At 43.2% G+C, this 24971-nt stretch overlaps 1 protein-coding gene across 1 annotated transcript in view; it reads right to left on the reverse strand.

Moving 5' to 3' along the window:
- Positions 1-20653, reverse strand: part of HAO1 (hydroxyacid oxidase 1) — a 54165-nt gene extending 33512 nt beyond the window's left edge. Inside the window, exons 1-2 of the mRNA XM_054024466.1 lie at positions 20276-20653; positions 9097-9248 (exon numbers count right to left, since the gene is read on the reverse strand). Coding sequence (XP_053880441.1) covers positions 9097-9248; positions 20276-20412 — 289 coding nt within the window. The 5' untranslated portion in view covers positions 20413-20653. The remainder of the gene's footprint in view (positions 1-9096; positions 9249-20275) is intronic.
- Positions 20654-24971: the final 4318 nt, after the last annotated feature.

Raw genomic sequence — 24971 nt, forward strand, 5'->3', positions numbered from 1 at the left:
CACACTCAATGGTTGCCGGTCCTGTTCATTCCCTCTGAAGCATCTGCTATTGGCCACTATCGGAAGACAGAATACTGGGCTAGATGGACCATTGGTCTGATGCACTATGCCCTTCTTATGAAATTGTGACCGGTTTACAGCCAGTTGCCAACAAACAAAAAAGAGGCAAAATGCCTTGAATTAATTATTTGTTATGAATCATTAACCTACCTCAAGGTATCATGAGTGATAACTAAAATGACTAGAGTCCTGGAAAACATGCCTTATATTGAGAGACTAAATTAGCGCAATCCATATAATTTATTGAAGAGCAGGTTAAGAGGTGATTTGCTCCAGCTCTGTAAGTGACTTCTGGCAGTGGAGGGTTTTTTAGTCTAGCAAACGAAGGCATAGCAAGATTCAATGGTTGGAACCTGAAGCGAGAGACATTCAGACTAGAAATCGGGCACACAAGGGACGTGCTGGATTCCCCATCACTCAGAGTCCAAGTCAAGACCGGGTGTCTTTCTAAAAGACATGCTATGGCCCAAGCAGAAGTTACAGGTTTGGGGCAGATCTTAATGGGTGAGGTTCTTTGGCTTGTTTTATATAGGGGGTCAGAGTAGATGATCCGAATGTTCCCATCTGGCCTTAAAATCGCTGAATCTATAAAGCATTATTTATATTACAAGTTGATTCCAAAAAGCATGTGATGATGTGCAGACACCTCAAAAGTCATAGTCTTTGTCCCAGTAAGCTTACAAAAGAAAAACAGACAAAGGGTTAGAGAAAAGGGTGCAACATAGAAGCAAAATTGATTCACAGATGACTGACACCCAGTGAGATTCTGCCAGAATCTCAAGGAGTTCTGCGGGGATTCTATACAACCATCTGCACTTCATAGTACCGACAATGCAAACACCTGTCATTTGCTCCTGTTTCCTTGCCATGTATTTAAGCTGATGGCACTTTTCCATGTTTATCTCTCCTGCAAACCATTGTTACACTGAAGCGCCATCAGGCTGCAAGTGCCCCCACAGATGTTCTTTTAAAGAAGAATGTTTCTAAATTAAAGGCCAAATTTTTCACACCTCCGTGCCTAAAGAGAAGCAACTAAATCAAAGTGACCTGCTTTTCAAAGGTGCTGGGTGTACACAGTTCTCATCTGAAGCCAGATGGAAATGCACATGCTCAGTAGCTTTGAAGGCCACTTTGATTTAAGTCCCTAAACATTAAATTAGTGCCTGACATTAGATCCCCAAAGTTTGCAGACGTTGGCCCATGTTGCTGTTGAAATGGGACTCATTTGGTATAAAAGAATATAATTACTTCATGATTTGTCCCTTCTCTTTTTTACAGAGAAATAAAGACAGCAGTTAACATGCCACAGTTTATGCTGTGTCTCAGCACTTGCCTATTTCCGGAAGGAAGAGAAGAAGTAAAAATGGCAGGCCACTAAATTGGTTCAGCGCCATTGACTTCAGCAGAGCTATGCTGATTTATACCCCCTGAAGAACTGACTCATATGGCAATTCCCTTCCCACCAATGCTCATCTTATCTGGCTGCCGTTTTCAGGAACTGGAGTCAGAAAAGGAATTGTTGCTAATACGTAGTGCTAAGAACAATGGGATAGATCTTCGACTGCTCCTCCAGTGGAGCTACAGTGATATGCACCAGCTGAAGATCTGGCCCCTAATTCTAAAATAATTCTGTTGTAGCTGAGCAAGTTGTTCTGAGCAGAAGGGATTGTGTTAGTGTATGGAATGCAGGGAAGAAACAACAGGTACATCTCCAGAGTTATGCATGTTTTCATTCCCTTTGACTGTAATGGGAAGTGCATGGCTAAATGCTAAAGTGCTCCGAAGGGCAATACAAGTAAAAAAAAATTAAAATGAGATCTTGGCCACACTGAACTGATAAGTTCATCCCCCTCATCCTTGAAATGTACTAGAGAATATTTTAGCCTTGTTCCCATAAATGTAACAGTCTAGCCACAAACTATTGCTGAAGCATCTAGTTGAGCCCAAATTCTGGCCCAAATTCTGCTCCCAATTACATCAGTGTAAACCCACCAGGAATTGAGTTTTCTGTGCTGGTGTGGAGTTCTCCTCTCCACATATCAACAGTGGGAAGGGCCAGCCGTCTGTGCTCAAAGCCCCCAGTTGGCTAGGCAGGTGACTGAAAATCCCATGTGAGGTGTCTGTATGAAGGAAAGCTCACCATTGTGACCAAAGAATTGGAAAGATATAAGACAGAAATATATGGAATCTCAGAGCTACATTGGAAGGGTAGGGGTCATTTCATGACAATGGATGGATACAAGAGTACTATTCAGGATCTGAGAAAATGGGGTTGCATTTTATGTCATCGGAAGAAACATCCAAGTGTATGCTTGGATAAAATCCAATCAGCAACAGAATCATTACAATTCATCTTTGAGAGTAGCCTGCCAATAAGTTGAGTATACAGATTGATGCCTGTTTACTCAACAGCAGCGGATGACAATATGATGGATGAGTTCTATGAACAACTTGAAGAGCTACTCACTAAAACACAACCTAAAGATATCATTGCTGTAATTAGGGACTTGAATACTAAAGTTGGAGCTGTAAGCTTTCATAAAATAGTCATGGGGGAAAATGGTCTGGGTTCACAAAATGAAAGATGGAAGTGTTTAGCTGAATTTTGTTCCTCTGCTCACTTGGTCATTACAAACACCATCTTCACCCAACAACCTAGATATTTACACATGGGAGTGTATGCCAAAGAACCAAATCAACTATGTAATGATGTAGCAATACCGGAGATCGAGTGTCCATTGGACAAAGACTGTCCTGAGTGCAGACTGTGGGTCAGACCATCAGCTGTTAGCTTCAAAAATAAAATTAAAACTTAAAAAGATATGACATTCAACGGGTGCACTGCACTTGGACTTGTCCAGAATCAACAAAAATTATATAGCTTCTGTCCAAAATGGGTTTGAGGCATTGTCACCAGGGGAAGAGGAGAACAACCCAAATGACCTTTGAAACAAAATGAAAATTATTACGCTTGAAACCATCAGAGCACATATTCTGAAAAGTTAGTGTCAGACCACACCATAGTTAACTAAGAAGGTGTTTGAGTTAGTGTAAAAATGACACAAGGGTGAAAAAAAATGGCTTGGAGATGGAAGAACATGGGAGAGAATATAAGCAACTGAGCAGACAGATTCAAAGGCTGACTAGACAAGACAAGAGGGAATATGTAAAGGCAGAATTATGGAACTTGAGAAATATAAAGAGAGTAATGCGCTCGCAGTGGTCAGACTTCTTATGCAAAGGTTTTCCCTGTGATCAAATATAATAAAAGATCATGATGGCAGGTAATATTAAATGCAATTGTAGAGATGACTGCGCCACTCTGTATCCCTCACCAGAACCACTCATAATAAAGGATGACAGAAGAGAGAGTATGGAGCCAGAACCATCAATGATTCAAGCTGAAGCGGTGCGTGCTATTATGAAGTCTAAATACTAGGATAGATGAACTACAGTCCCTGGCATGAGGATATTAATATAACAGGCATCCCAGAAGCTTGGTGGAATGAGAATAATCAATGGGACCTGATAATACCAGGGTACAAGATATAGAGGAATGATAGAGCAGGTGGAGTGGCACTATGTGTGAAAGAAAGCATAGAATCAAATCAAATAACATTCTTAAAGGAATCAAGCTGTACTGTAGATAGAAATGGATAGAAATTCCTTGCTTGAATAATAAGAGTCTAGCAGTAGGAATATACTACAGACCACCTGACCAGGGTGATGATGGTTGTTGTGAAATACCCAGGGAGATTAGTGAGGCTACAAATAAAGAAAACGCAATAATAATGGAGGATTTCAACTGTCCTCCTAGTGACTGGGTACAAGTCACCTCAAGAAGGGATGAAAAAGATAAAATCTCTAGACACATTCAACGACTTCTTCTTGGAGCAGCTTGTCCTGGGACCCAAATGGGGAAAGGCAATTCCTGATTTAGTCCTAAGTGGAGCACAGGATTTGGTCCAAGAGATAAATATAGCTGAACCGCTTGGTAACAGAAACCATCATGTAATTAAATGTAACACGCTTATGGGGCGGGGGGGGGGGGGGAATACCAAAGAAGCCCACCACAATAGCATTGAAGTTCAAAAGGGAGAACAGCACAAACACGAGGAAGCTAATGAAATGGAAATTCAAAGGAATAGTCACAAGGGTGAAGTGCCTACAAATTGCAAATGTATACTCCAAATACTTAAAGCCAAAAAATGCCAACGTGGCTAAACAGCAGAGTAAAAGAGGTGATTAGAGGCAAAAAAAGCATCCTCTAAAAGTTGGAAGTCAAATCCTACGGAGGGAAATAGAAAGGAGCATGAACACTTGCAAGTCAAGTGTTGCGGTATAATAAGGCAGGCTAAGAAAGAATTTCAAGAGCAACTAGTTAAAGACTCAAAAACTAACCTACAAAAAAGCAGTCAGCCTGCCATACAATCAGTGGGACCACTGGATGACCAAGGTGCTATAGGAGCACTCAGGGAAGATAAGGCCGTTGCAGAGAAGCTAAATGAATTCTTCACTGCAGAGGGTGGAGGGAGATCCCCACATCCAAGCCAATCTTTTTAGGCGACAAATCTGAAGCACGCTCCTAGATTGAGGAGTCAGGAGAGGTGATTTTGGAACAGTAATAAGTCACCAGGACCAGATGGGATCCACCCAAGAGTTCTGAAGGAACTCAAATGTGAAATTGCAAAACTACTAACCGTGGCATGTAACTTAAATCAGCTTCTGTACCAGATGACTGGAGAATAGCTAATGCGACCCTGATTTTTTTTTAAATAAGGCTCCTGAGGCAATCCTGGTGATTGCAGGCCAGGCAAACTGATTGAAAGTATAATAAAGAACAGCATTATCAGACACACAGACGAAGATGATTTGTTGGGGAAGAGTCAATACAGCTTTTGTAAGGGAAATCAGGTCTCATCAGTCTATTAGAATTCTCTGAGGGTATCAAGTATGGGGACGGGGTGATCCAGTGGATATAGTGTACTTGGACTTTCAGAAAGCCTTTGATAAGATCCTTCACCAAAGGCTCATAAGCAGTCATATGCAATAAGAGGGAAGGTCCTCTCCTGGATCAGTAACTGGGTAAAAGACAGGAAACAAAGGGTAGGGATAAACGGTTAGTTTTCACAATGGGGAGAGGTAAACAGCAGGGTCCCTGGAAGATCTGTACTGGGATCTGTGCCATTCAACATGTTCATAAATGATCTGGACAAGGGGATGAACAAAATTTGCAGATGATACAAAATTACGTAAAATAGTTAAGTCCAAAGCTGATGGCGAAAAATTACAAAGGTATCTCATTAAAGTTGGAGACTGGGCACAACATGGTAGATTAAATTTAATGTTGATAAGTGCAAAGTAATGCACATTGGAAAAAATAATCCCAACTATACATATAAAATGATGGGGTCAAAATTAGATGTTACCACTCAAACCAGAGATCTTGGAATCATTATGGAAAGTTCTCTGAAAACATCCACTCAATGTTCAGCAGCAGTGAAAAAAGCTAACAATGTTAGGAACCATTAGGAAAAGGATAGATGATAAAACAGAAAATACCTTAATGCCACTATATAAATCCATGGTATATAAATCCATGGTACACACACACACCTTCAATACCGCGTGCAGTTCCAGTTGCCCCATCTCAAAAGAGAGATATTAGAATTGGAAAGGCTACAGAGAAGTGCAACTTAAATGATTAAGGGTATGGAGACTGTTCATCTTAGAAAAGAGATGGCTAAGGAGGGATATATTAGAGGTCTGTAAAATCATTAATGGTGTGGAGAAAGTGAATAAGGAATTGTTATTTACCCTTTCCTATAACACAGGAACTAGAGGTTACCAGATGAAATTAATAGGTAGCAAGTTTAAAACAAACACCTTTTCACACAATGCACAGGCAACCTGGGGAACTTGTTGTAATGGGAAGTTGTGAAGGTCAATAGTATAACTGGGTTCAAAAAAGAATCAGATAAGTTCATAGCAAATTGGTCCATCAATGGTTACTACCCACGATGGTCAAGGGTGCAACCCCATGCTCTGGGTTTCCCTAAACCTCCAACTGCCAGATGCTGGGACTGGATGACAGGGGACGGATCACTCAAAATTGCCCTGTTCTGTTCATCCCCTCTGAAGTATCTGGCATTGGCCACTGTCAGAGACAGGATGCTGAGCTAGATGAACTATTGCTACGATCCAGTACGGACGTTCTTATGTTCTTCTGAAAATGAAGGCTGGGAACGCACCAGGGTAGATAATGTGCTTGCAGAATTGTTTAAAGAGATTAGCAAACAGGGTACTGAACTGATCTAATGTTGAAAATTTAGAATGAGGTACGGATGACAAAAATTGGCAAGAGGACCAGACAAAAGGAGTTTTTCTGCTCTTACTAAACGAGGAGACATAGGGAGTGTAGTAACTATCATACCATCTCCCTGATATCACGCGTGAGCAAAGCTCTGGTTTATATTCTCCAGGATCACATGAAACGGATAAAAGCAGAAGTTCCACCACAGCAAACTGGTTTCAGAGAGAGTCAAGGCACATGCAACTGAATGGCGAATATCCGTCACATCATTGAAAAATGCAATGGGTACAATCATCCCTTGATCATGTGCTTCATGTGCTGACCGCAGTGATGGAGTGATTATGGGTGAATTCCTACCTCCCCAAAGACTGATGTAGGGGTCTCCATCCCAAGGCAAGAGGTGGGAGTTTCTAACTCCCCAGAAAGGGAACCCCCCACCACCACACGGCACAACTGTGGTGACTCCCTTAGGAATAGACCAACACGTGTTGGTAACTCCATCCAACACGACCGCCTTTGGAGAGTACTGGCAGACCTATGGATTTCAAAGCATACCAATGAACTCACTGCAAGTCTCTGCTATGAACAACATTCCACAGTGCAAACAGCAATCGGTGACAATGAGTGGATTTCCACTGGGAGGGATGTGAGACAAGGGTGTATATTGTAACCAAGCCTCTAACGTATAAACAGAATTTATTATGAGACAAGCCTTGGAAGGTTTTGACAAAGTAGAAGGAGCTGGGATCTTCCTCTTAACCAACTTCAGATATGCTGATGGATTCTCTTTGGGTACGTCTACATTTACCTCCGGGTCCGGCGGCAGTTAATCGATGTTCTGGGATCGATTTATCGCGTCTGGTTTAGACGCGATAAATCGATCCCGGAAGTGCTCGCCGTCGACGCCGGTACTCCAGCTCGGCGAGAGGAGTATGCGGCATCGATGGGGGAGCCTCCCTGCCGCGTCTGGACCCATGGTAAGTTCAGACTAAGGTACTTTGAATTCAGCTACATTATTAACGTAGCTGAATTTGCGTACCTTAGTCCGAAGTGGGGGGTTAGTGGGGACCAGGCCTTTGATACAACACGGCTGCAATGCAACAAGTCTGCAAAAACAGTTTGTGAGGAATACAGACTGTTCCTGAATGCAATGAAAACAGTCATGTCAATGTACATGCATTTTAACAAAACAGGATGCAAATGGACACCACAATTAACTGACAAGCTGGAGAAGCAGTAGATGAATTCAGTTATCTGGGATCATGCACACCAACCAAGGAGGCGGTTCCGAAGAAATCAGAAGGCTAGGGATAGTTTGCTCAGCCATAGTCTCCTTTAAGAAAGCGTGGGGAAACCGTGGTGTATCGGAATGTAACAAGGTACAACTGATGAAAAGCCTAATTTTTTCTCTAGCGATTTATGGATGTGACTCATGGGAAGTTAATGCTGCTGACAAGAAGAAAATTAAAGTTTTTGAAATGTTGTGCTGGCAAAGACTCTTGCGTATCTCCTGGATGGAAAAAAAGACAAATGCTTGCGTTAGAGATACTGTTGGAGAGAAACAGGCCCTGATGTCAGAAATCAACAGATGCAAATGGATGTCGTTTGGTCACATTAAAAGATGGAAATAACCTTGAGAAAGTTACTATGGAAGGAACGGTGGAGGGTCATTGCAGATGGACACCTGCTGTTGTTGCAGGGACACAGCAACAGAGTTTCTGAGCTTGGGACGGGGACAGGCCCAGGGAGCAGCTAGTCTGTCTGTCCACGGTGAGGTTGTACTGCACTGCATAGAGAATCAGCCTTAGCCCAAAGGAAAGGGGTGCCCCGATTGGTGACTGGGGGAGTGATGCTGGAGTGGCACTTGGGCTGTTTGCTGATGATAGGTTGTTACTGACCGCAGTGATGGAGTGATTATGGGTGAATTCCTGCCTCCCCAAAGACTGATGTAGGGGTCTCCATCTCAAGAGAAGAGGTGGGAGTTTCTAACTCCCCAGAAAGGGGACCCCCCACCACCACACGGGCACAACTGTGGTGACTCCCTTAGGAATAGCAGACCAAGCCCAGAACTTACTTGGCTGAAAGAGAATATGGTGGAAGATATGCTGATCACCCAAAGTGTCCCAGTTCGACCCATCCACGATAGAATTAATATGTAGGCATCTGTATTCTTTGAAAAATGTCATTCTCTGGGGACAGAGAAACGTTTGCTGTCCTTACCCCCTCTCTGACCCAAAACAAGTTCCTGTGCACCAAAATGTATTCCAATTGGTGTTGGGTCAGTTTTATACTCCACAGAAGCCAGATCTTCAGCTGATGTGAACTGGTGTAGTTCCATTGTGGAGTTACCCCACTCAGACTAGCAGAGGATTAGGCTTGCATATGACTCAAACGAGCGGAGGCTATTATCTGCTTGTTCATGGGCTTAACGATCAGTGGTTTCAAAACACTCTTACAGCTTTTCTGTGTCAATTATGTGTAGCTGTTTTGAAACCGGGATTATGAAATGGTTATTAACTTGGGCCCTCTGCCTTAGCTGCTGAAACCTTCCCCATTGTAGGGTGGACTTCTCATCACTGTTGCACACTGAGGGAGAACAAAAAACAAAAAAACTTGACAGCAACAACTAAAAGCTATCTGTAGAAAAGAATCACTAGCAAGCAACAAAGCAAAGATTCATCTCTTTGATTTGCTAGAGGGGTTTCTCTGCTGTGGTGGTTTACCTCTGGCGGTAGCTGTTTCTCCATCCACGTGAGCCATGCACTGCATGGCAGTTGCTCCGACACATATTGGCATGCTGATTTTCTGCCCGAAGACAGAGGTGGACAGGTCCATAACAGACACATCCCTGAGCATCCGTGGGTACAGCCTCAATCTGACAGAAAGGAAACGGGGGAGAAAAAATGAACTCTATTATTCACAGCTCACAAGGAATGAGATCAGGTTTCCTTTCATCGGGCCAATCGTCAGGACAGGTTGAGAAGAGAAGGAAGCCCTGAGAGCTATTTGAAAGGTAGGCAGGGGTGTAGTTAAAAGCTAGGGAGGGACACAGCTTTAACTGTGTATATATATATACACACCTTTCTACTGTATCTTTCACTCCATGCATCTGATGAAGTGGGTTTTAGCCCACGAAAGCTTATGCTCAAATACATTTGTTAGTCTCTAAGGTGCCACAAGGACTCCTTGTTCTTTTAGCTTTAATTTACTATCCCAAGCTTCTGTGACGCTGATGAAATGCACAAAGCAAGGGGGGAAGGAATCAATAAAGGAGGAAAGAGGTGAAGAGCATTAGAACAGTGGCTCTCAACCTTTCTAGACGACTGTCCCCCTTTCAGGAGTCGGATTTGTCTTGCGTACCCCCAAATTTTGCCTCACTTAAAAACTACTTGCTTACAAAATCGGACATAAAAATACAAAAGTGTCCCAGCCACCCTATTACTGAAAAATTGCTGTTTCTCATTTTTACCATAATAATTATAAAATAAATCAATTGGAATATAAATATTGTACTTACATTTCAGTGTATAGTATCAGAGCAGCATGAACATGTCATTGTCTGTATGAAATTTTAGTTTGTGCTGACTTCACTAGTGCTTTTTATGTAGCCTATTGTAAAACTAGGCAAATATCTAGATGAGTTTATGTACCCCCTGGAGGACCTCTGTGGACCTCAACCCCTGGTTGAGAACCCACTGCCTAAGAACATTATCAGTTGATACAGTATTAAAAAAAAAACAGCCAGAAGATGCAAAACAGTTACACGAGTCTCCATCCCAGAGCAGAAATGGGTGTCTGTCAATGTCAGATAGCAAGAAAAGTTATTATTGGTCACCTCGACGTCCCTCGATTATTTCTCCCTGTGGAACTGCGAGCCTCTGGAAACAAGCATTTCATGGAAAATGGTACAGCATGGTCAGTGATCTCATGCACTTTTGTCCCTATGTGGCTGACACCCTATGCATTGGCTGTCTATAATATGTTATTTCCTTATGGCTATGCTATCTTACTCCCTTCGCACCCAGTCGGGGGAGTTAGGGAGTCCCAGGTAAGTCTTTCATTCCATGGCATGGGCTAACTGCATCATCGTTGGTGACCTTGTGGGGAAAACATTCTCCACCGGGTTTACTCTAGATGCAAATCACAAGATTACTCTGTTGGATTAGCTGAATTAGTTTGACAGTTTAATTTTTGTCAACTCAATGGCTGCATTAAGTGACAAATGAGTAGACAGGTGATCAGTGAATATCCTAGCAGGTGAGCGATTATGTGACAATTAACTGGGTACGCCCCGTGCACATTTTGAGAGGAGTGGCATGTAAATGCATTGGATTGTAAAATGCTTCTTTGATTTTTCAGGCAATGGGGAGAAGTTTGAGTAGCAGGGGGGTGGGAAGGAAATGGGCAGAGCCTTGGTTTCCCTCACCCTCTCCCACTTAAAAGCAATGGCCCAGTGCAGAGGGGAAAGTCACCTGCTACTGATCTGTACCAGCAACAAGATTACTTCCTTCCTGGAGCAAGTGGGGCGGGATGGAATGAATTGAAATGCTCCGTTTGTTGCATGGACTGCTTACACACAGCCACGCACTCCCTCTTAGGCAGGGCTGATGGGTAAATTACACTCTACTCCTTGAATGAGTCTGACAGAATCCGTCTTACCATCCCAGCCCCTGTATTGGGCCCCATCCATTCCAACACCTGGAAATAACATCGTTGCAGAGCACACCATTCTGGTTCTTTATAAGGGCCAGATTCCCAAAATGGATGCCATGAAACGGTATTCCTGAACAGGTACCAGAAGAGTCATGTATTGCCTCGCAATAAAGCCGAATATCATGTGCTTAGACAGTAAGCAACTCAGGACAGGGAGTCTTTGTACAGCACCTAGCACCGTGGGGTCCTGGTCCCTCCTTGCCTCGCCCCCTCCTTCCCCGTGATATCACAATATAAGTAACAAATATGCATGTGGTGACGTTAACGCTGGGCTGTCTGTCAAGTCACACTTACTGCTAGCAACAGGCTGAGTTCCGAAAGACAACAGTAAAGATCGACCGGCCACAAGAGGGCGTGCATTAGTAGGTATTGGTGCATGTCCTGAGTGCATTGTGAGACACAAGGAGGGAGGGCTGGGTGCTTTTGGCATGCAGTGACAAGACACACATCAGTATTTTGCTAATGCACACACAGGGATGGCTGCTTGCTATTAGATTGTGGCGCCTGAATTTTAACTAAAGAACAGTAAGTAAAAGCTGCCCGGCTCCCACTGCTGAGTCCAGCCACCCAGGCTGCTATGAGTCATGGATTCCCTTTGAAGCACCACATCTATTATTATTATTACTCATATGAGGGTACCTTCTAAATGCTCCAGTGTGCTAGGCCAATGGTTCTCAAACTTTTGTACTGGTGACTCCTTTCAAATAGCAAGCCTCTGAGTGCGACCCCCCCCCCCCCTTATACATTAAAAACACCCTTATAATGCTGGAGGCAAATCGGGGTTGGGGTGGAGGCTGACTCCTTGCGACCCCCCCATGTAATAACCTCACGACCCCCTGAGGGGTCCCAACCCCCGGTTTGAGAAGCCCTGTGCTAGGCATTATAAAACCATAATAAGAGAGGGTCCCTATCCTGAAAACTTACAATCACAACAAGTTTTATAGAGGGGAAACTGAGACACAGAAAGATGAAGTGACTTTTCCAAGTCACACAGGCAGAGTCTGCAGCGGAGCCAGGAATTAAACCCAGATTCCCTGCATGTCCATGCAGTATCTTACCCATGAGACCATCCTCCTTCTCCAGGAAAGCGCTCCCCTGGGAAGAGAAATATGTTACCTTTTCTTTTCTTCAAGAGATTGTGCTCAGGAATAGGTAAATAAGTAGCAGTGTGATTTAACTATGCGAGCATTATTTGTGTTCTTGAACCGCGTGGGAGCCTTAGTCATGGACCATGACCCCAGGGTGCGAGGGGCTGTACAAACACAGAACAAAAAGATGGCTCCTGCCCCACAGAGTTTACAATCTATCTTTTTTCTCATCCACTACATTCACATAAGACATGGCCCTCAGCCTTGTGCCTAGCAACCCACTAAATAAGGAATTACCACTCCCATCAAGACCTCCCCCTGTCCTATCTGATTGTTGTGTTTTGCTGAAGGATAGGTTGAGGGTTGCAAGGAAGGGGACATTGCTTCCCCCCGCATCATCCTCTCTATTCCGGCACTTACAAACTAGAGTTCACGGAGATTTCCTATATGAAGCCATAGGTCCAGTTTCTGTTCTGGCCTGGGCAGACACTAGAAGATTGGTGTGAACTGTGTGTTCTACTGCCACCAAACAACACTTACTCCTTGCCTTACTGCAACTGGTCTCCTCTGACACTCCGAGTGCTTTTTTCCCAGTGCTTATAAAACAGGGCATAAAATGTAAATCCCTCTAAAACCTTTGCTCACTTTTCCAGGCAAACTTAAAATAAAACCTTACGGTTCTGGCAGTTTTAATGGTGAAATCTCTGTAACTTGAAGTCTTTAACCCATGATTTGAGGTAACTCAGCCAGAGGTTAGGGGTCTATTACAGGAGTGGGTGGGTGAGGTTCTGTGGCCGGCAATGTGCAGGAGGTCAGACTAGATGATCACAATGGTCCCTTCTGACCTTAAAGTCTATGAAAGGTTTTCCACCCCCCAACCTTCTACTTTCAGGTTTTGGCCGTGCTTTATTCTGTCAGGCTCAGATCTATAGGTGCTGGAAGTAGGGGTGCTGGGGGGGCTGCAGCATCCCCTGGCCTGAAGTGGTTTCCATTATCTACAGGGCTTACAGTTTGAGTCAATGGCTCTCAGCCCCACTTCTATTCACATTGTTTCAGCACCCCTGCTCAGATTCCCCAGCTGGTGTAAACCAATGTAGCTCTGTTGAAGGACACCACTGAGGATCAAGCTGTAGGTGCCAAAATACCACAACTCTCACCAGGAACAGACGCAGACGTACCAAAATCCTTTTTAAAAAAAAGACAGTTTTCATGAGATTTCCAGCCTAAATTTGCAGAATCAGGAGGTTTGGTTGTTGTTTATAAACATCCACAGATTAGGAGAATAACCAATAAAACAACCTCAGTTCCCAGCCCCTTGGACCTCTACTATCACTAATATATGGCTCCTAAAATATTCTTTTTTGTTTCCTTTTTTTGATACTTCTCCCCTTCAAACGTTTTCACGGAGCAAGTTCTAGACAGATGTTGGACCAATGCTCATGTTTCAGCAGCGGTTTTACAAGGTCACCCATTCTTATGAAATAAAGAAAAGGACACATTTGGTTCCTCCAGCCCTGGACCAATAGCATTTCCTGGACATATATTCAAGACCGTGTATATTTTTTTTTAATAATCATCTATTGAGCATCCACTTTTTTTTTCAAGCTAACGTAGCCTGCGTAACCATGTGCTGTGATCAGCTGTTATAAATGGTCAGTCGTTGGGATGGAAAACCACCATGGTGCATGTAAGTGATGCAGGAAGTAACTTTTGTGATTTCAGTGGCTGTGATGGTCACTTGTAATCACTTAACATCTATCGTTCTGTAGTTAATAAACGTATCTTATTGTTTTATCTTCACCAGTGTGTTTGGATTAGAATGTGGGGGAAAACTCCATTGGGAATAGCAAGGCTGGCGCATACATGATTTCCTTTGATGAAATGATGGACTGTCTGAGTGTGCATTGTTCTGTAGTGCGCTGGACAGTACAAGACGCACGTTGCTGGGGGAAGATCCGGGGCTGGGAATTAGCGGGTGTGGGCCTGTATGTAATTCATGAGTGACTGGTCAGAGGGCTCATGTATTTAGCTGGGAGTGAATTTGCATGCTGAAGTCAGTGTGAGCAGGCCAAGAGGCATTCCAGGGTAGAGATTTTAGGGGACACAGCTGTTCAAACAGTCCAGATTGTACCCTGGGGACTGTCACAGTGGCTTTCTTCCTTTAAGAAAAGATGGAGAGGGGGGAGAGAAAAGAAATTCCTTAAATTCCTCCTCCCTCCTTTTTTTAAATTTTGACATTTGAATTCCATTGAAATTTCAAAACTTGAAAAATTTCAATCAGTTCTAAATTTGATTTATAACGGGGGGGGGGGGGAATCACTGGCATTTCCCCCTATTTGATTTCAAATTTCAAGTATTTGAAATCTCATTGAAATATTTAAATATAATACGTTTTAACCAGCTCTCCTTTGTTCCCTCTGAGTCAGTGCTAGTTAGTGTCCCAGCTCTGTGCTGCTAGATAAACATACTGTGAAATCAAGCTTCTTATCCCAGGCACATTCTAACTCATTCTGCTACCTTACTTCCCTCTACAGCTCTGCACTTCCTGTCCTAAACTGTCGCGGCTGGTGCTGTGCACGGTTCAGCAGTTACCCAGAGGAAACGTATTAGATCTCACAGGCTGTTTTGAATTGAATCCGTTAATTTTTTTGTAAAGCACTTGGAGATCCTTAGATGACAGACATCATAGAAATGCAGCCAGCGTATCCTCATTAAAAACCTATAAACCTCTTGGGGAAAGACCGGTGGAAATTTCCATAGATTTATTCAAACAAGCCATGTAATAATGGGTACATCCACCCGCTTCTCTGAAGATCCCTCTGGAGTAGAAACAAGAAAATATTTCATTCACCCTTTGCTATCGATGGGGTGATAGCATGATGCACGTGTTCATAGTAGATTCTTTAGTCTCCCAGTGCAGTGTGATGGAATTCCTACATGTGCTCTACACAGTATGGGATTATCCTCCATCAGCAGGCACTCGGTGCTGAGAATTTACACCTGACCGGCTTAAGGAAGATGCTGACCAGAGTAAGTGAGCGCAAGCCATAAATCACCCCCAGTTCAAACACACCTCTTGGAGAGGAAGATGCCAAATGAGGTGACTTGTTGCTACTCAGTGAAGTACTTTGGCTTTCCAGAGGCAATGTTCCTCTTTGTTCCTTTGAACTTCTGTATAAAATACTAAACATTCCTGGCTTTTTTTTTTTAACTGAATATAAATACCTGCTTGAACCTGACTGCATTCTCAATCTTCCCCAATATATATGTCCAGTCATTTGAATGACCTTAATACCTAGCCACAAGGCAATGATCATTTGCTGTGTCTTTGGTAAACGAGCAGTCATTGTTCCATGTACGTGTCCCTGAGGATAACGTCTCTTGTTCCAAATGCCTTTGGAAAGTCCACAGCAGAGTGTGTCACAACAGGTTATCAGAGATTTGATTCCCCTCCCCCTCCGCTCTTCATTTAAAATGCTGAAAGAAGAGATTTCAGATTGATTTCTTGAGTACCATCAAGCCAAAGACACCCTGACCTTGTCCTAAAATCCATTCTCTGTTCACCCCGATTGGTAATTAGAAAACTTTAGGAGTGAATTTAATCACCAGGCAGCACAGCCTTGGAAGGACATGAGATAAAAACAAATGCAAGGTGAGCAAGGTCATGTTCTGTAGGGATGACGTGCTCTGACATCCCAAAATCTTCTCGGACCTTAAAAATCTCATCTTTACAACAATCACCACCATGTTATCCCACAGCTCTACTGTTAGCAATAAAGTCCTGACATTAGAATGTGAATCTTGGCTCTTATTGCAATATGGACTCGTGTTCTTGATCGGTGTTAACAATCACTGAAAAATCAACGAATACAAGAAAGTTACTATGACTAGCATAAAAACTGGTCTCTCGTGGACATTTATACGCTAGTGAACTGATTATATGTTAAGAGCATTTGAAGTTACTCAAACTTCTCATTGCCTAAAAGCTAAAACTAGCATTTTATAATCCATTATACGTGCTTGCCACTCCTCCAGAAGCATACATAGTACATACCAAATTAGCTGTGTCACATCCCAAAGTAATCGCTCTCTTGCTAGGACATTCACGGATAACCATTCTAATCATTTGTCACTTAATGCAGCCATGGAGTTGACCAAAAAAAAAAAAAAAACCCAACCTAATCCAACAAAGTAATTCACATTTAAAGGCACCGAAACTATTTCCTGCATGTACCTAAATAATTGCATCATGTACCAAAACAGCAACCTGTGCATTTCCCATGCACTTTCCAAGTGCTGATTCAGTCTCAATTTTGTGCTGTTACTTTGCAGTTTAAAAAACCTGAATTTTAAAGCCAGTCAGTCCAGACTCCTTTGTCTTCAAGGTATAAGTGACATCTGGACTTTTAGTGTAGGGTTTTCAGAAGTATTGGCCTAATTCTGCCTCTGTTGAAGGCGATGGGAGGTTTAGGGGTTTCATAAGTAAAGTTTAACGTTAATGAATCTTTGGAACACTGACTTTGTGAGCTAAAGAAGTAGGATTCCCTTTTTTCCCCCCCGACCGGAATGGGTGGTTTACTGAAGCACAGCCCATAATTTGCTCCCATGACAGCTGTGGCAGAATCAGGAGCAGAACCCAATACTACCATCCGTCCTTATTCAGCCTTGTGGCAGAAACATGAAGGATATTGACTGGAGATAGTACTCACCCAACCACACATGACAACCCAAAGTACAGTGAAAGCTTTAAACATGTACAATACAATTGTGCTATTTGCACATCCCTTCTCAACATGTCACCATGGGCCTCTGGCCTGATTAATACTGAGTCACAACGTGAGAGCATTTGCTTGGAAAATTAAAATCTATTATCATATTTGGCTAGGGTGACCAGACAGCAAGTGTGAAAAATTGGGACAGGGGCTGGGGGATAATCGGTGCCTATATAAGAAAAAGACCCCAAAATCGGGACTGTCCCTATAAAATCAGGACATCTGGTCACCCTATATTTGGCAGCCTTCTCCATAGGCTTCAAAACACAACAGGGCAGAACCTTAGCTGAGGTGAATTGTCAACGCTGTGTCAGGCGCTCTTCAGAATCATTCCAGAATCCCGCAGAAAAACATCATTGCGGTGAAGCTCAGGTTACAGACACTCATCCATGTTTCGAGTGCACGTCACCTTTCAGAAACATTAGCGTTTAAAAATACTTATACGCACTAGAAATCCAGGAATGCAGTTAAGGTTGCACTTCTCAAACAAAGCACCCAAACTACATTAAATTTGTACCCGTAGAAATGCCAACCGACTACCTTTCCTGATACTATGCATAGATAAGGGCAGTGGTTCTCAAACTTTTGTACTGGTGACCCCTTTCACACAGCAAGCCTCTGAGTGCGACCCCCCCCCCTTATAAATTAAAAACACTTTTAATATATTTAACACCATTATAAATGCTGGAGGCAAAGTGGGGCTTGGGGTGGAGGCTGACAGCTCACAACCCCCTCATGTAAGAACCTTCTGACCCCCTCAGGGGTCCCGACTCCCAGTTTGAGAACCCCTGGATAAGGGAATGGGAGTATCGCATATTCTCAAGGTGCCTCTATAAGTTCTAACAATTACATATATATTAGCACCCAACCAGTGAAAAACCCTTTGATTTTACAGTGTCACAGGAGCAGGTAAGCACCTGACAGTCACCTAAATGGAGAATGAGCATTCAAATAGAAAGGACTTTGTTAGCTGCACATATTAAATATAATATGGTAGGATGGCCTAGTGGCTAGAGCACTGGACTATGACTCAGAAGATGTGAGTGCTATTCCCAGCTCTGCCACTGATCTGCTAGGTGACCTTGGGCAAGTCGTTTCACCTTGCTGTGTGTCTCAGTTTCCCCAGGTGGGCAAGGATTACTACCTTTCTTTGTAAAGTGCTTTGAGGTCTAGTGTTGAATAGCACCATAACAAAGCCAGTTTTTCTTAGTCTTAAACCACAACTGCTGTTTTGGATTTTTCCAATAATAATTCCCAACAGTAAAGACTCCTCCCTATAAAAAGTAACACTGAAAAAATATACTGGGCCTGCTTCCACTCCCAGAGAAGTCAATGGCAGAAGTCCCATTGACCTCAGTGGAAATGCGCATTGTTAATGGGTGTTTGCATTTCATCCTTTCTAAAAGTTGATATAATGGTATTTACTCATCCAAGGTAATTAATCCCATATAATGCAGAATATTTGTCACATATGAATAGGCCAATAAACACTTGCTAAGGAAAAAACTGAGCAGTTAATTGAGTGAGCCTTTTGGCTGAACATCCAAAGGGGACTTACAATTAAAAATAATTAGTTTTCAGTAATAGAGATAAGCTATCTGCATTGTCCTATGTTGTAACAGGCAGGGTCACACCTGTTATGTCTTCCATAGGCATCAGTTATACTCTATATGTCGTAGTGATAACCCATCAAGGGACAAGATGTTAATGAAACCCTTGTTTCCTGTTACATTAAATGGCTAAGTGTGGTCCAAAAATTTCACGTCAAGTTATGGCTGGCTTTCTCCGGTTATAACCACCACCATTAACATCTTTTTAACCTTTCATTAAAGATACAGAAAAAGAAGGAAAAAACTGTTTCAGCATTAGAAATGCAAAATATTAAGAGTAAGGTTTTCATTTTAGCCATATCCCTTATTCTCTTCCCTTTAGCTGCACAGAGTTATTTATTGGGAATATCCCTCTGTCTTTTAGACAGTATAAAAGATGGTAGTAACTGGCCTTTTTTGGAGAAATGTTAGTTTAAATGGTCTGGTGCCGTCGTTGAAGTCTGATCCTGTTTTCTTTAAGACAATATGACACACACACGCTCAAAAAGAGAAAAGAAAAGAAAACAGCAAAGATAGAAAAGCAGTTCAGTGGTATAGCTCAGTAGTAGGAAGAGATAGCTCAGTGGTTTGAGCATTGGCCTGCTAAACCCAGGGTTGTGAGTTCAATCCTTGAGGGGGCCATTTAGAGATCTGGGGCAAAAATCAGTACTTGGTCCTGCTACTGAAGGCAGGGGGCTGGACTCGATGACCTTTCAAGGTCCCTTCCAGTTCTAGGAGATAGGATATCTCCATTAATTTATTTATTTTTTTAGCTTTTGTCTCTGGTGCTGGTGCGTTTTCCAGACCACTGAATTTTCTAGCGTAGACCAGGCCTGAGAAAGGCCTCCATCCAACAGAACTAGTCTGGTCCTCTGACTGCCCACCAGTAATGGCTGGCCTTAGTAGAGATGTCTAGCATGCAACCTAGCCATTCAGACTGTGCACTAGGTATTATGGTTTGTCCTGGGTGGACCAATAGGACACAGCTTTGATTCAGCAGCCCTGCAAGAATGCACGGCATTGGCAGTCTGAATAACTGAGTGGAGGAGCAGTGATTCACTATTTTGAGATATGATATAAATCCCCTTGAATTTCATCCTCGCAAAGAGAATCTGACAAAGGTTGAAACTGGTCTAAAAAGATTGTTACCTGCTGCTGCTAGTACATTTGTCTGAGTCAATAAACATGAGTGTCAGTTACCTTGGGTTGCAAATTTGCTGGAGTGCAATCCGGTTTTGAAGTTTTCCCACATCTCTAACTTGCCCCCCGGAAAAAATGGGGAGGCTGAAACATACCCTGATCGCAGATGTGTGAAGACGAGTGTAAAAATTAAAATCTCAATTGGCAGATTAAATATTGCTTATAACAGGTCTGCTCCAAAGCACACTGAAGTCAATAGGAGTCTTTCTACAGACTTCAGTGGAAAATCGATCTGGCTCCCAGTAAGAGCTGGTCAAAAAAAAAAAAAAACTCTGCCAAAAATACTTTCCATCTTTGGATGGAAAATATTTTTGGTTTTTGTTATTAAATGAAATTTTCAAGAAATTCCATGTTCACAAAAAAATGTTACTGAAACTAATTTATTTTCTCTTTTCAAAGAAAAATGTCGATGAAAGTGAACAATTTTTCATTTCCGTTTTTTTTTTTTTGGGGGGGGGGCAGGGAAAAAATTATTCCCCAATCGGTTCTACTCCTACTAAAGACTTTCAACATATTAAAGAGTGACTGTCTTTTTCCTACCTTGAAAATGCTGCTACATTATCTGCTAATGTTTGTTGATTGTCTGCTCCTGATCGGTAATAGTCGTACACTGCTTTTGGAAGAACTCTCTTGGCGTATTGTTCAAAATCACCAACACAGACTGGTTTTCCAGACATTTTGCAGACCCCGCAGGATAAGTCTCTTCTCACATCCCACTCTTTTTAAGCTCTATTTTTCAGCCTGTAAATAATTAATGTGGGACTTTTCCAAAGTTCAAGTATCTGAATCAATTGAATTGACTTTTAAAGATGTGCAAACAATCCTGGCATGAATCTGGACGTTCTCTTTGGACTTTGCCATTCTATTCTGATTCACAGTTTGAGGTATGTGCTCCGTGGGTTCAGGGCAGATCCTGGATGTAAAGCTGTACAATGTAGGGAAAAGGAGAAACAAGAAATACAAATGAATAAATAAGCAAACATATTGGCACTATAGGGATGTATGAATTAAAGCTTAACCTAGGCTAGTACCTCAGGTCAGGGACTGTGTCTGTGTGTGTCTTGTTCAGACCTCTAGATCTTGTCAGTGCTAAAGACTAAAAAATTCTGCTCTAACACCCACAAAGGTAGAGGATGTCTCGGATGTCTACAGTTAAGGCCCCTACTCAGGAGATCTGGCCTCAATTCCCAGTTCTACCACAGATTCCTTGTCCTTGGGTAAGTGACTTTCTCCCTGTGGCTCAGTTCCCCCTCTGTAAAATGGGATAATAATCCTTCCTCTCTCCCACCCTGTCTTGTCCACTCAGCCAGTAAGAGACAATACCTGCCCCAAAGCACTTACTGTGTGTTTGTACGGCACCAAGCACAGCAGAGTCCACTTCTGTAATGTAAATAAATCCCACCTCTACTGACCACCCGTAACATGAAAAACTGGCCTCTCACTGCTTCATTGATCAACACCTAGATCAATGGTGCTGTGCTTCCTCTTTTCCCCTGCAGGAGGGGCTGTGGGCAGCGGAAGCCTCTGCCCATTCCTCCACTGCAGACACAAGCTCAGCGGGTGGGGGCCAGCCCTGTAAGAACCCCAGTGGGAAGAAGGCTGAATGCCCCAGCAAAAGGAGAGGTTGTTGAGCGGATCAGAACAGTGAGTGGAAGGTTGTTGGAGGTTTGTTTGTTTTTTTTTGGGGGGGGGGGAAGAGATAGAGGGTGATCTTGGTTCTCTCACTAGCTCCCCTTCCCCACCCCATCAATTCCTGGTTGGGTCTTCCCTCCCCCCATACCCAAACTCCATGTTCACCCATATTTATTAAGACCTCACCAACCCCAGTTCATTTGCCTGTCCGACCCTTAGCCTTAAATCTCTCTCCATACTGGGAGGAGCAGTGCATGATGGGATTAGTGGTTTCTATATGGTTGCAGTCCCAAAATAAAGATGCATAGGTTAGGCAGGATTCTACTTTTCGCTTTTATGCATTTTAACAGATAACATTTGAATTTATTTTAGAACTAAACCTAAAGACATTGTCTACAAGTAATGATTTGCAAAGTCTTTTTGAAACTGTGTAATCAACTGAGATTTATGCCTTAGCTGGAAATAAAATGAACTCACCTAATAGCTATTATTTATCTAAAATGTAATCACTGTAAAACAAGTCAAGATTTAGAAATTAAATCATAGTACTTTGACTATATAACATTAATTTCTTCTTACCAGCTTGCCAGAGAGAATTGTAACTTACAAGCACAATGTATCTTACGTTTTCAAATTTCTTGCTCTGTAGGTGTCAATTATTATTGATGCAAAAAGAAGAACAGGAGTACTTGTGGCACCTTAGAGACTAACAAATTTATTAGTCTCTAATAGTACTTAGTACTTAGACTAATAAATTTGTTAGTCTCTAAGGTGCCACAAGTACTCCTGTTCTTCTTTTTGCGGATACAGACTAACACGGCTGTTACTCTGAAACCTGTCATTATTGATGCAGATGTTTTCCATTGCTGTTTGGGGTAGAGCAGGGGTTCTCAAACTGGGGGTCAGGACCCCTCCGGGGGTCGTGAAGTTATTACATGGGGCGGGTCACGAGCTGTCAGCCTCTACCCCAAACCCTGCTTTGCCTCCAGCATTTATAATAGTATTAAATATATTTAAAAGTGTTTTTAATGTATAAGGGGGGGTTGCACTCAGAGGCTTGCTATGTGAAAGGGGTCACCAGTACAAAAGTTTGAGAACCACTAGGGTAGAGGGAGAAATCTAGAATTTAATTAAAATCTAATCCTTCCAAGCCATAGGATGAGGTTCAGTAGAACTTTGAAGGTTACCTACAAGCTCTGTAGGTCACATTTAGGTCACCACAGGTCAACACAGAGCCTGATTTTTCACCCCATGACTCCAATATTGAAGTTACACCCGCTTCAAACTGGAGTAACGTGCGGATGAATCAGGCTCCACTAGCTACTTGTGATGTGCTATCCAATCAGGAATTGCATGTAATCAAAAAACAAAGCCATCCACCAGTCCCCCGACCATTTGCATTTTAGAGTGGCTTATATTTCTTTAATGAGGCTGCAGAGTAAATAAACAAACAAACAAAAACTGAATCACAATACATCCTAGTGCCCTGTAACACGATACAGATTCTATTTTTTAAAACAGTGCCTGTGTCTTGTTTTAAAGGTACATCGCTGTTTTATGGATACACTGTCCAGAGTATAAGGTCCAATGATGAGTGAGAAAAACACTTACAATTCAGTGGGGATTTTCTAACATCTTTTGAGAAACACCGTAGGGATTCGAACAGGACGGGTAGTGCTGGCCATACGGTCAGCCTTGGGAAACATTTAAAGAAAACTACAGCACTTAGAGAGAAAGCTGTATGTCTCTAATTGCTTTTCCCATATGAAGGGAAGATTAGTCTAAGAGGCTTGCAAGAGAGAGGTTTATGCTTCTTATGGGTATTCATCTGCTGAGAACTTTCATGAGAGGAATTACTGGAGATGAATATTAACGTAGGTGTAATTATACCAGGAGATATTTTATCTAAGGAATGCAGGTCACACATCCATGTCAATTTCAAGTAAAATCCAGAATGGTTTAATTGACCTCTCTCACCCTCGTGATACAAAATTGGGGCTGTATCCTACTTTTATTATTTCAGAAGCATACAGTCTATGCTAAACAGGCTACCTATTCCAATGCACACCAGAAAACAAATACTGTGTGATAGCCGGACATTTTAATACAGGCAAGCTGCATTCAAAGCTACTTTGTACGTCCGTTTATAATCTTGATCATTTGCACAAAAACTGCTGAAGGTAGCTTAGCTCAGGGGTGGCCAACCTGAGCCGGAGAAGGAGCCAGAATTTACCAATGTACATTGCCAAAGAACCACAGTAATACATCAGCCGCCCCCCATCAGCTTCCCACCCACCCGCTCCCAGCACGTCCCACCCACCGGCAGCCCCGCCGATCAGCGCCTTCCTCTCCCTCCCCACATCTCCCGATCAGCTGTTTCGTGGTGTGCAGGAGGCTCTGGGGGAGAGGGGGAGGAGCGAGGGCACAGCAGGCTCAGAGGAGGGGGTGGGAAGGGGTGGAGTGGGGGCAGGGCCTGTGGCAGAGCCAGGGGTTGAGCAGTGAGCACCTCCCGGCACATTGGAAAGTTGGCGCCTGTAGCTCCACCCCGGAGTCGGTGCCTCTATAAGGAGCCGCATATTAACTTCTGAAGAGATGTGTGTGGCTCTGGAGCCACAGGTTGGCCACCCCTGGCTTAGCTGCTTCGCTCTTCCCAAGCGGTTCATGCCACCTCCCTCATCCACTACTTCAGTTCATTAGTCACACTCACATAAATGAGATGGGCTTTATGCCACTAAGTAGTTATTTGGTGCACAAACCAATGCTTCCTCTCCCATACTACGGCGTGCGTACACACACACACACACACTCAGTCCAGACTGGCTAAGAAGGTAAACCCAGGACCAAATTCTGGCTGCTCTCTGCACAGTGCCATATGCCACAAAATCCTCAAGGAACGGGAGAGACCTTCCACCTCAGTTTCAACCCCCTCCCAAAGCGAGTGGGAAAGCTGTTCCACGGCTGTCCCATGACAGGCGACCAGGGAAGGACACTCCTGGTTGGAGTCTCAGTCTAAGAAAACGTGGTCCACCCATTTGTATGCATAGGCCACCCTGACCCAGCAATGGTGACTATGAACCCACCTCAAACAGACCATTCATGTTCCTAGCAGAGATAAGGTGGGTAAGGAAGGACAGTGAGTAGGGCTGGGTCACTACTGGTCACAATCCAGTAGCACGTTGCTATTTCAAAGGTTGCATTTGCAATATCCACGCATTTCCATTATGGAGCTACTTCTCTGATAGGCCAGAATTTGTCCCATGTTTTTGATGTAGACGTAATTTATACATCTTTGGCCTGGTCTACACTGGGGGAGGATCGATCTAAGATACGCAACTTCAGCTATGAGAATAGCATAGCTGAAGTCGACATATCTTAGATCAACTTACCTGGGGTCCACATGGCGCGGGATCGATGGCAGCGGCTCCCCCGTCAACTCTGCTTCCACCTCTCGCCCTGGTGGAGTTCCAGAGTCGACGGGGAGCGCGTTCGGGGATCGATTTATCGCGTCTAGACGAGACGCGATAAATCAATCCCCAATAGATCGATCGCTACCTGCCGATCCAGCGGGTAGTGTGGACATACCCTTTGTGTACATCTTTTGATT

The sequence above is a fragment of the Malaclemys terrapin genome, chromosome 3 (assembly GCF_027887155.1).
Source record: "Malaclemys terrapin pileata isolate rMalTer1 chromosome 3, rMalTer1.hap1, whole genome shotgun sequence".
Taxonomy (NCBI): domain Eukaryota; kingdom Metazoa; phylum Chordata; order Testudines; family Emydidae; genus Malaclemys; species Malaclemys terrapin.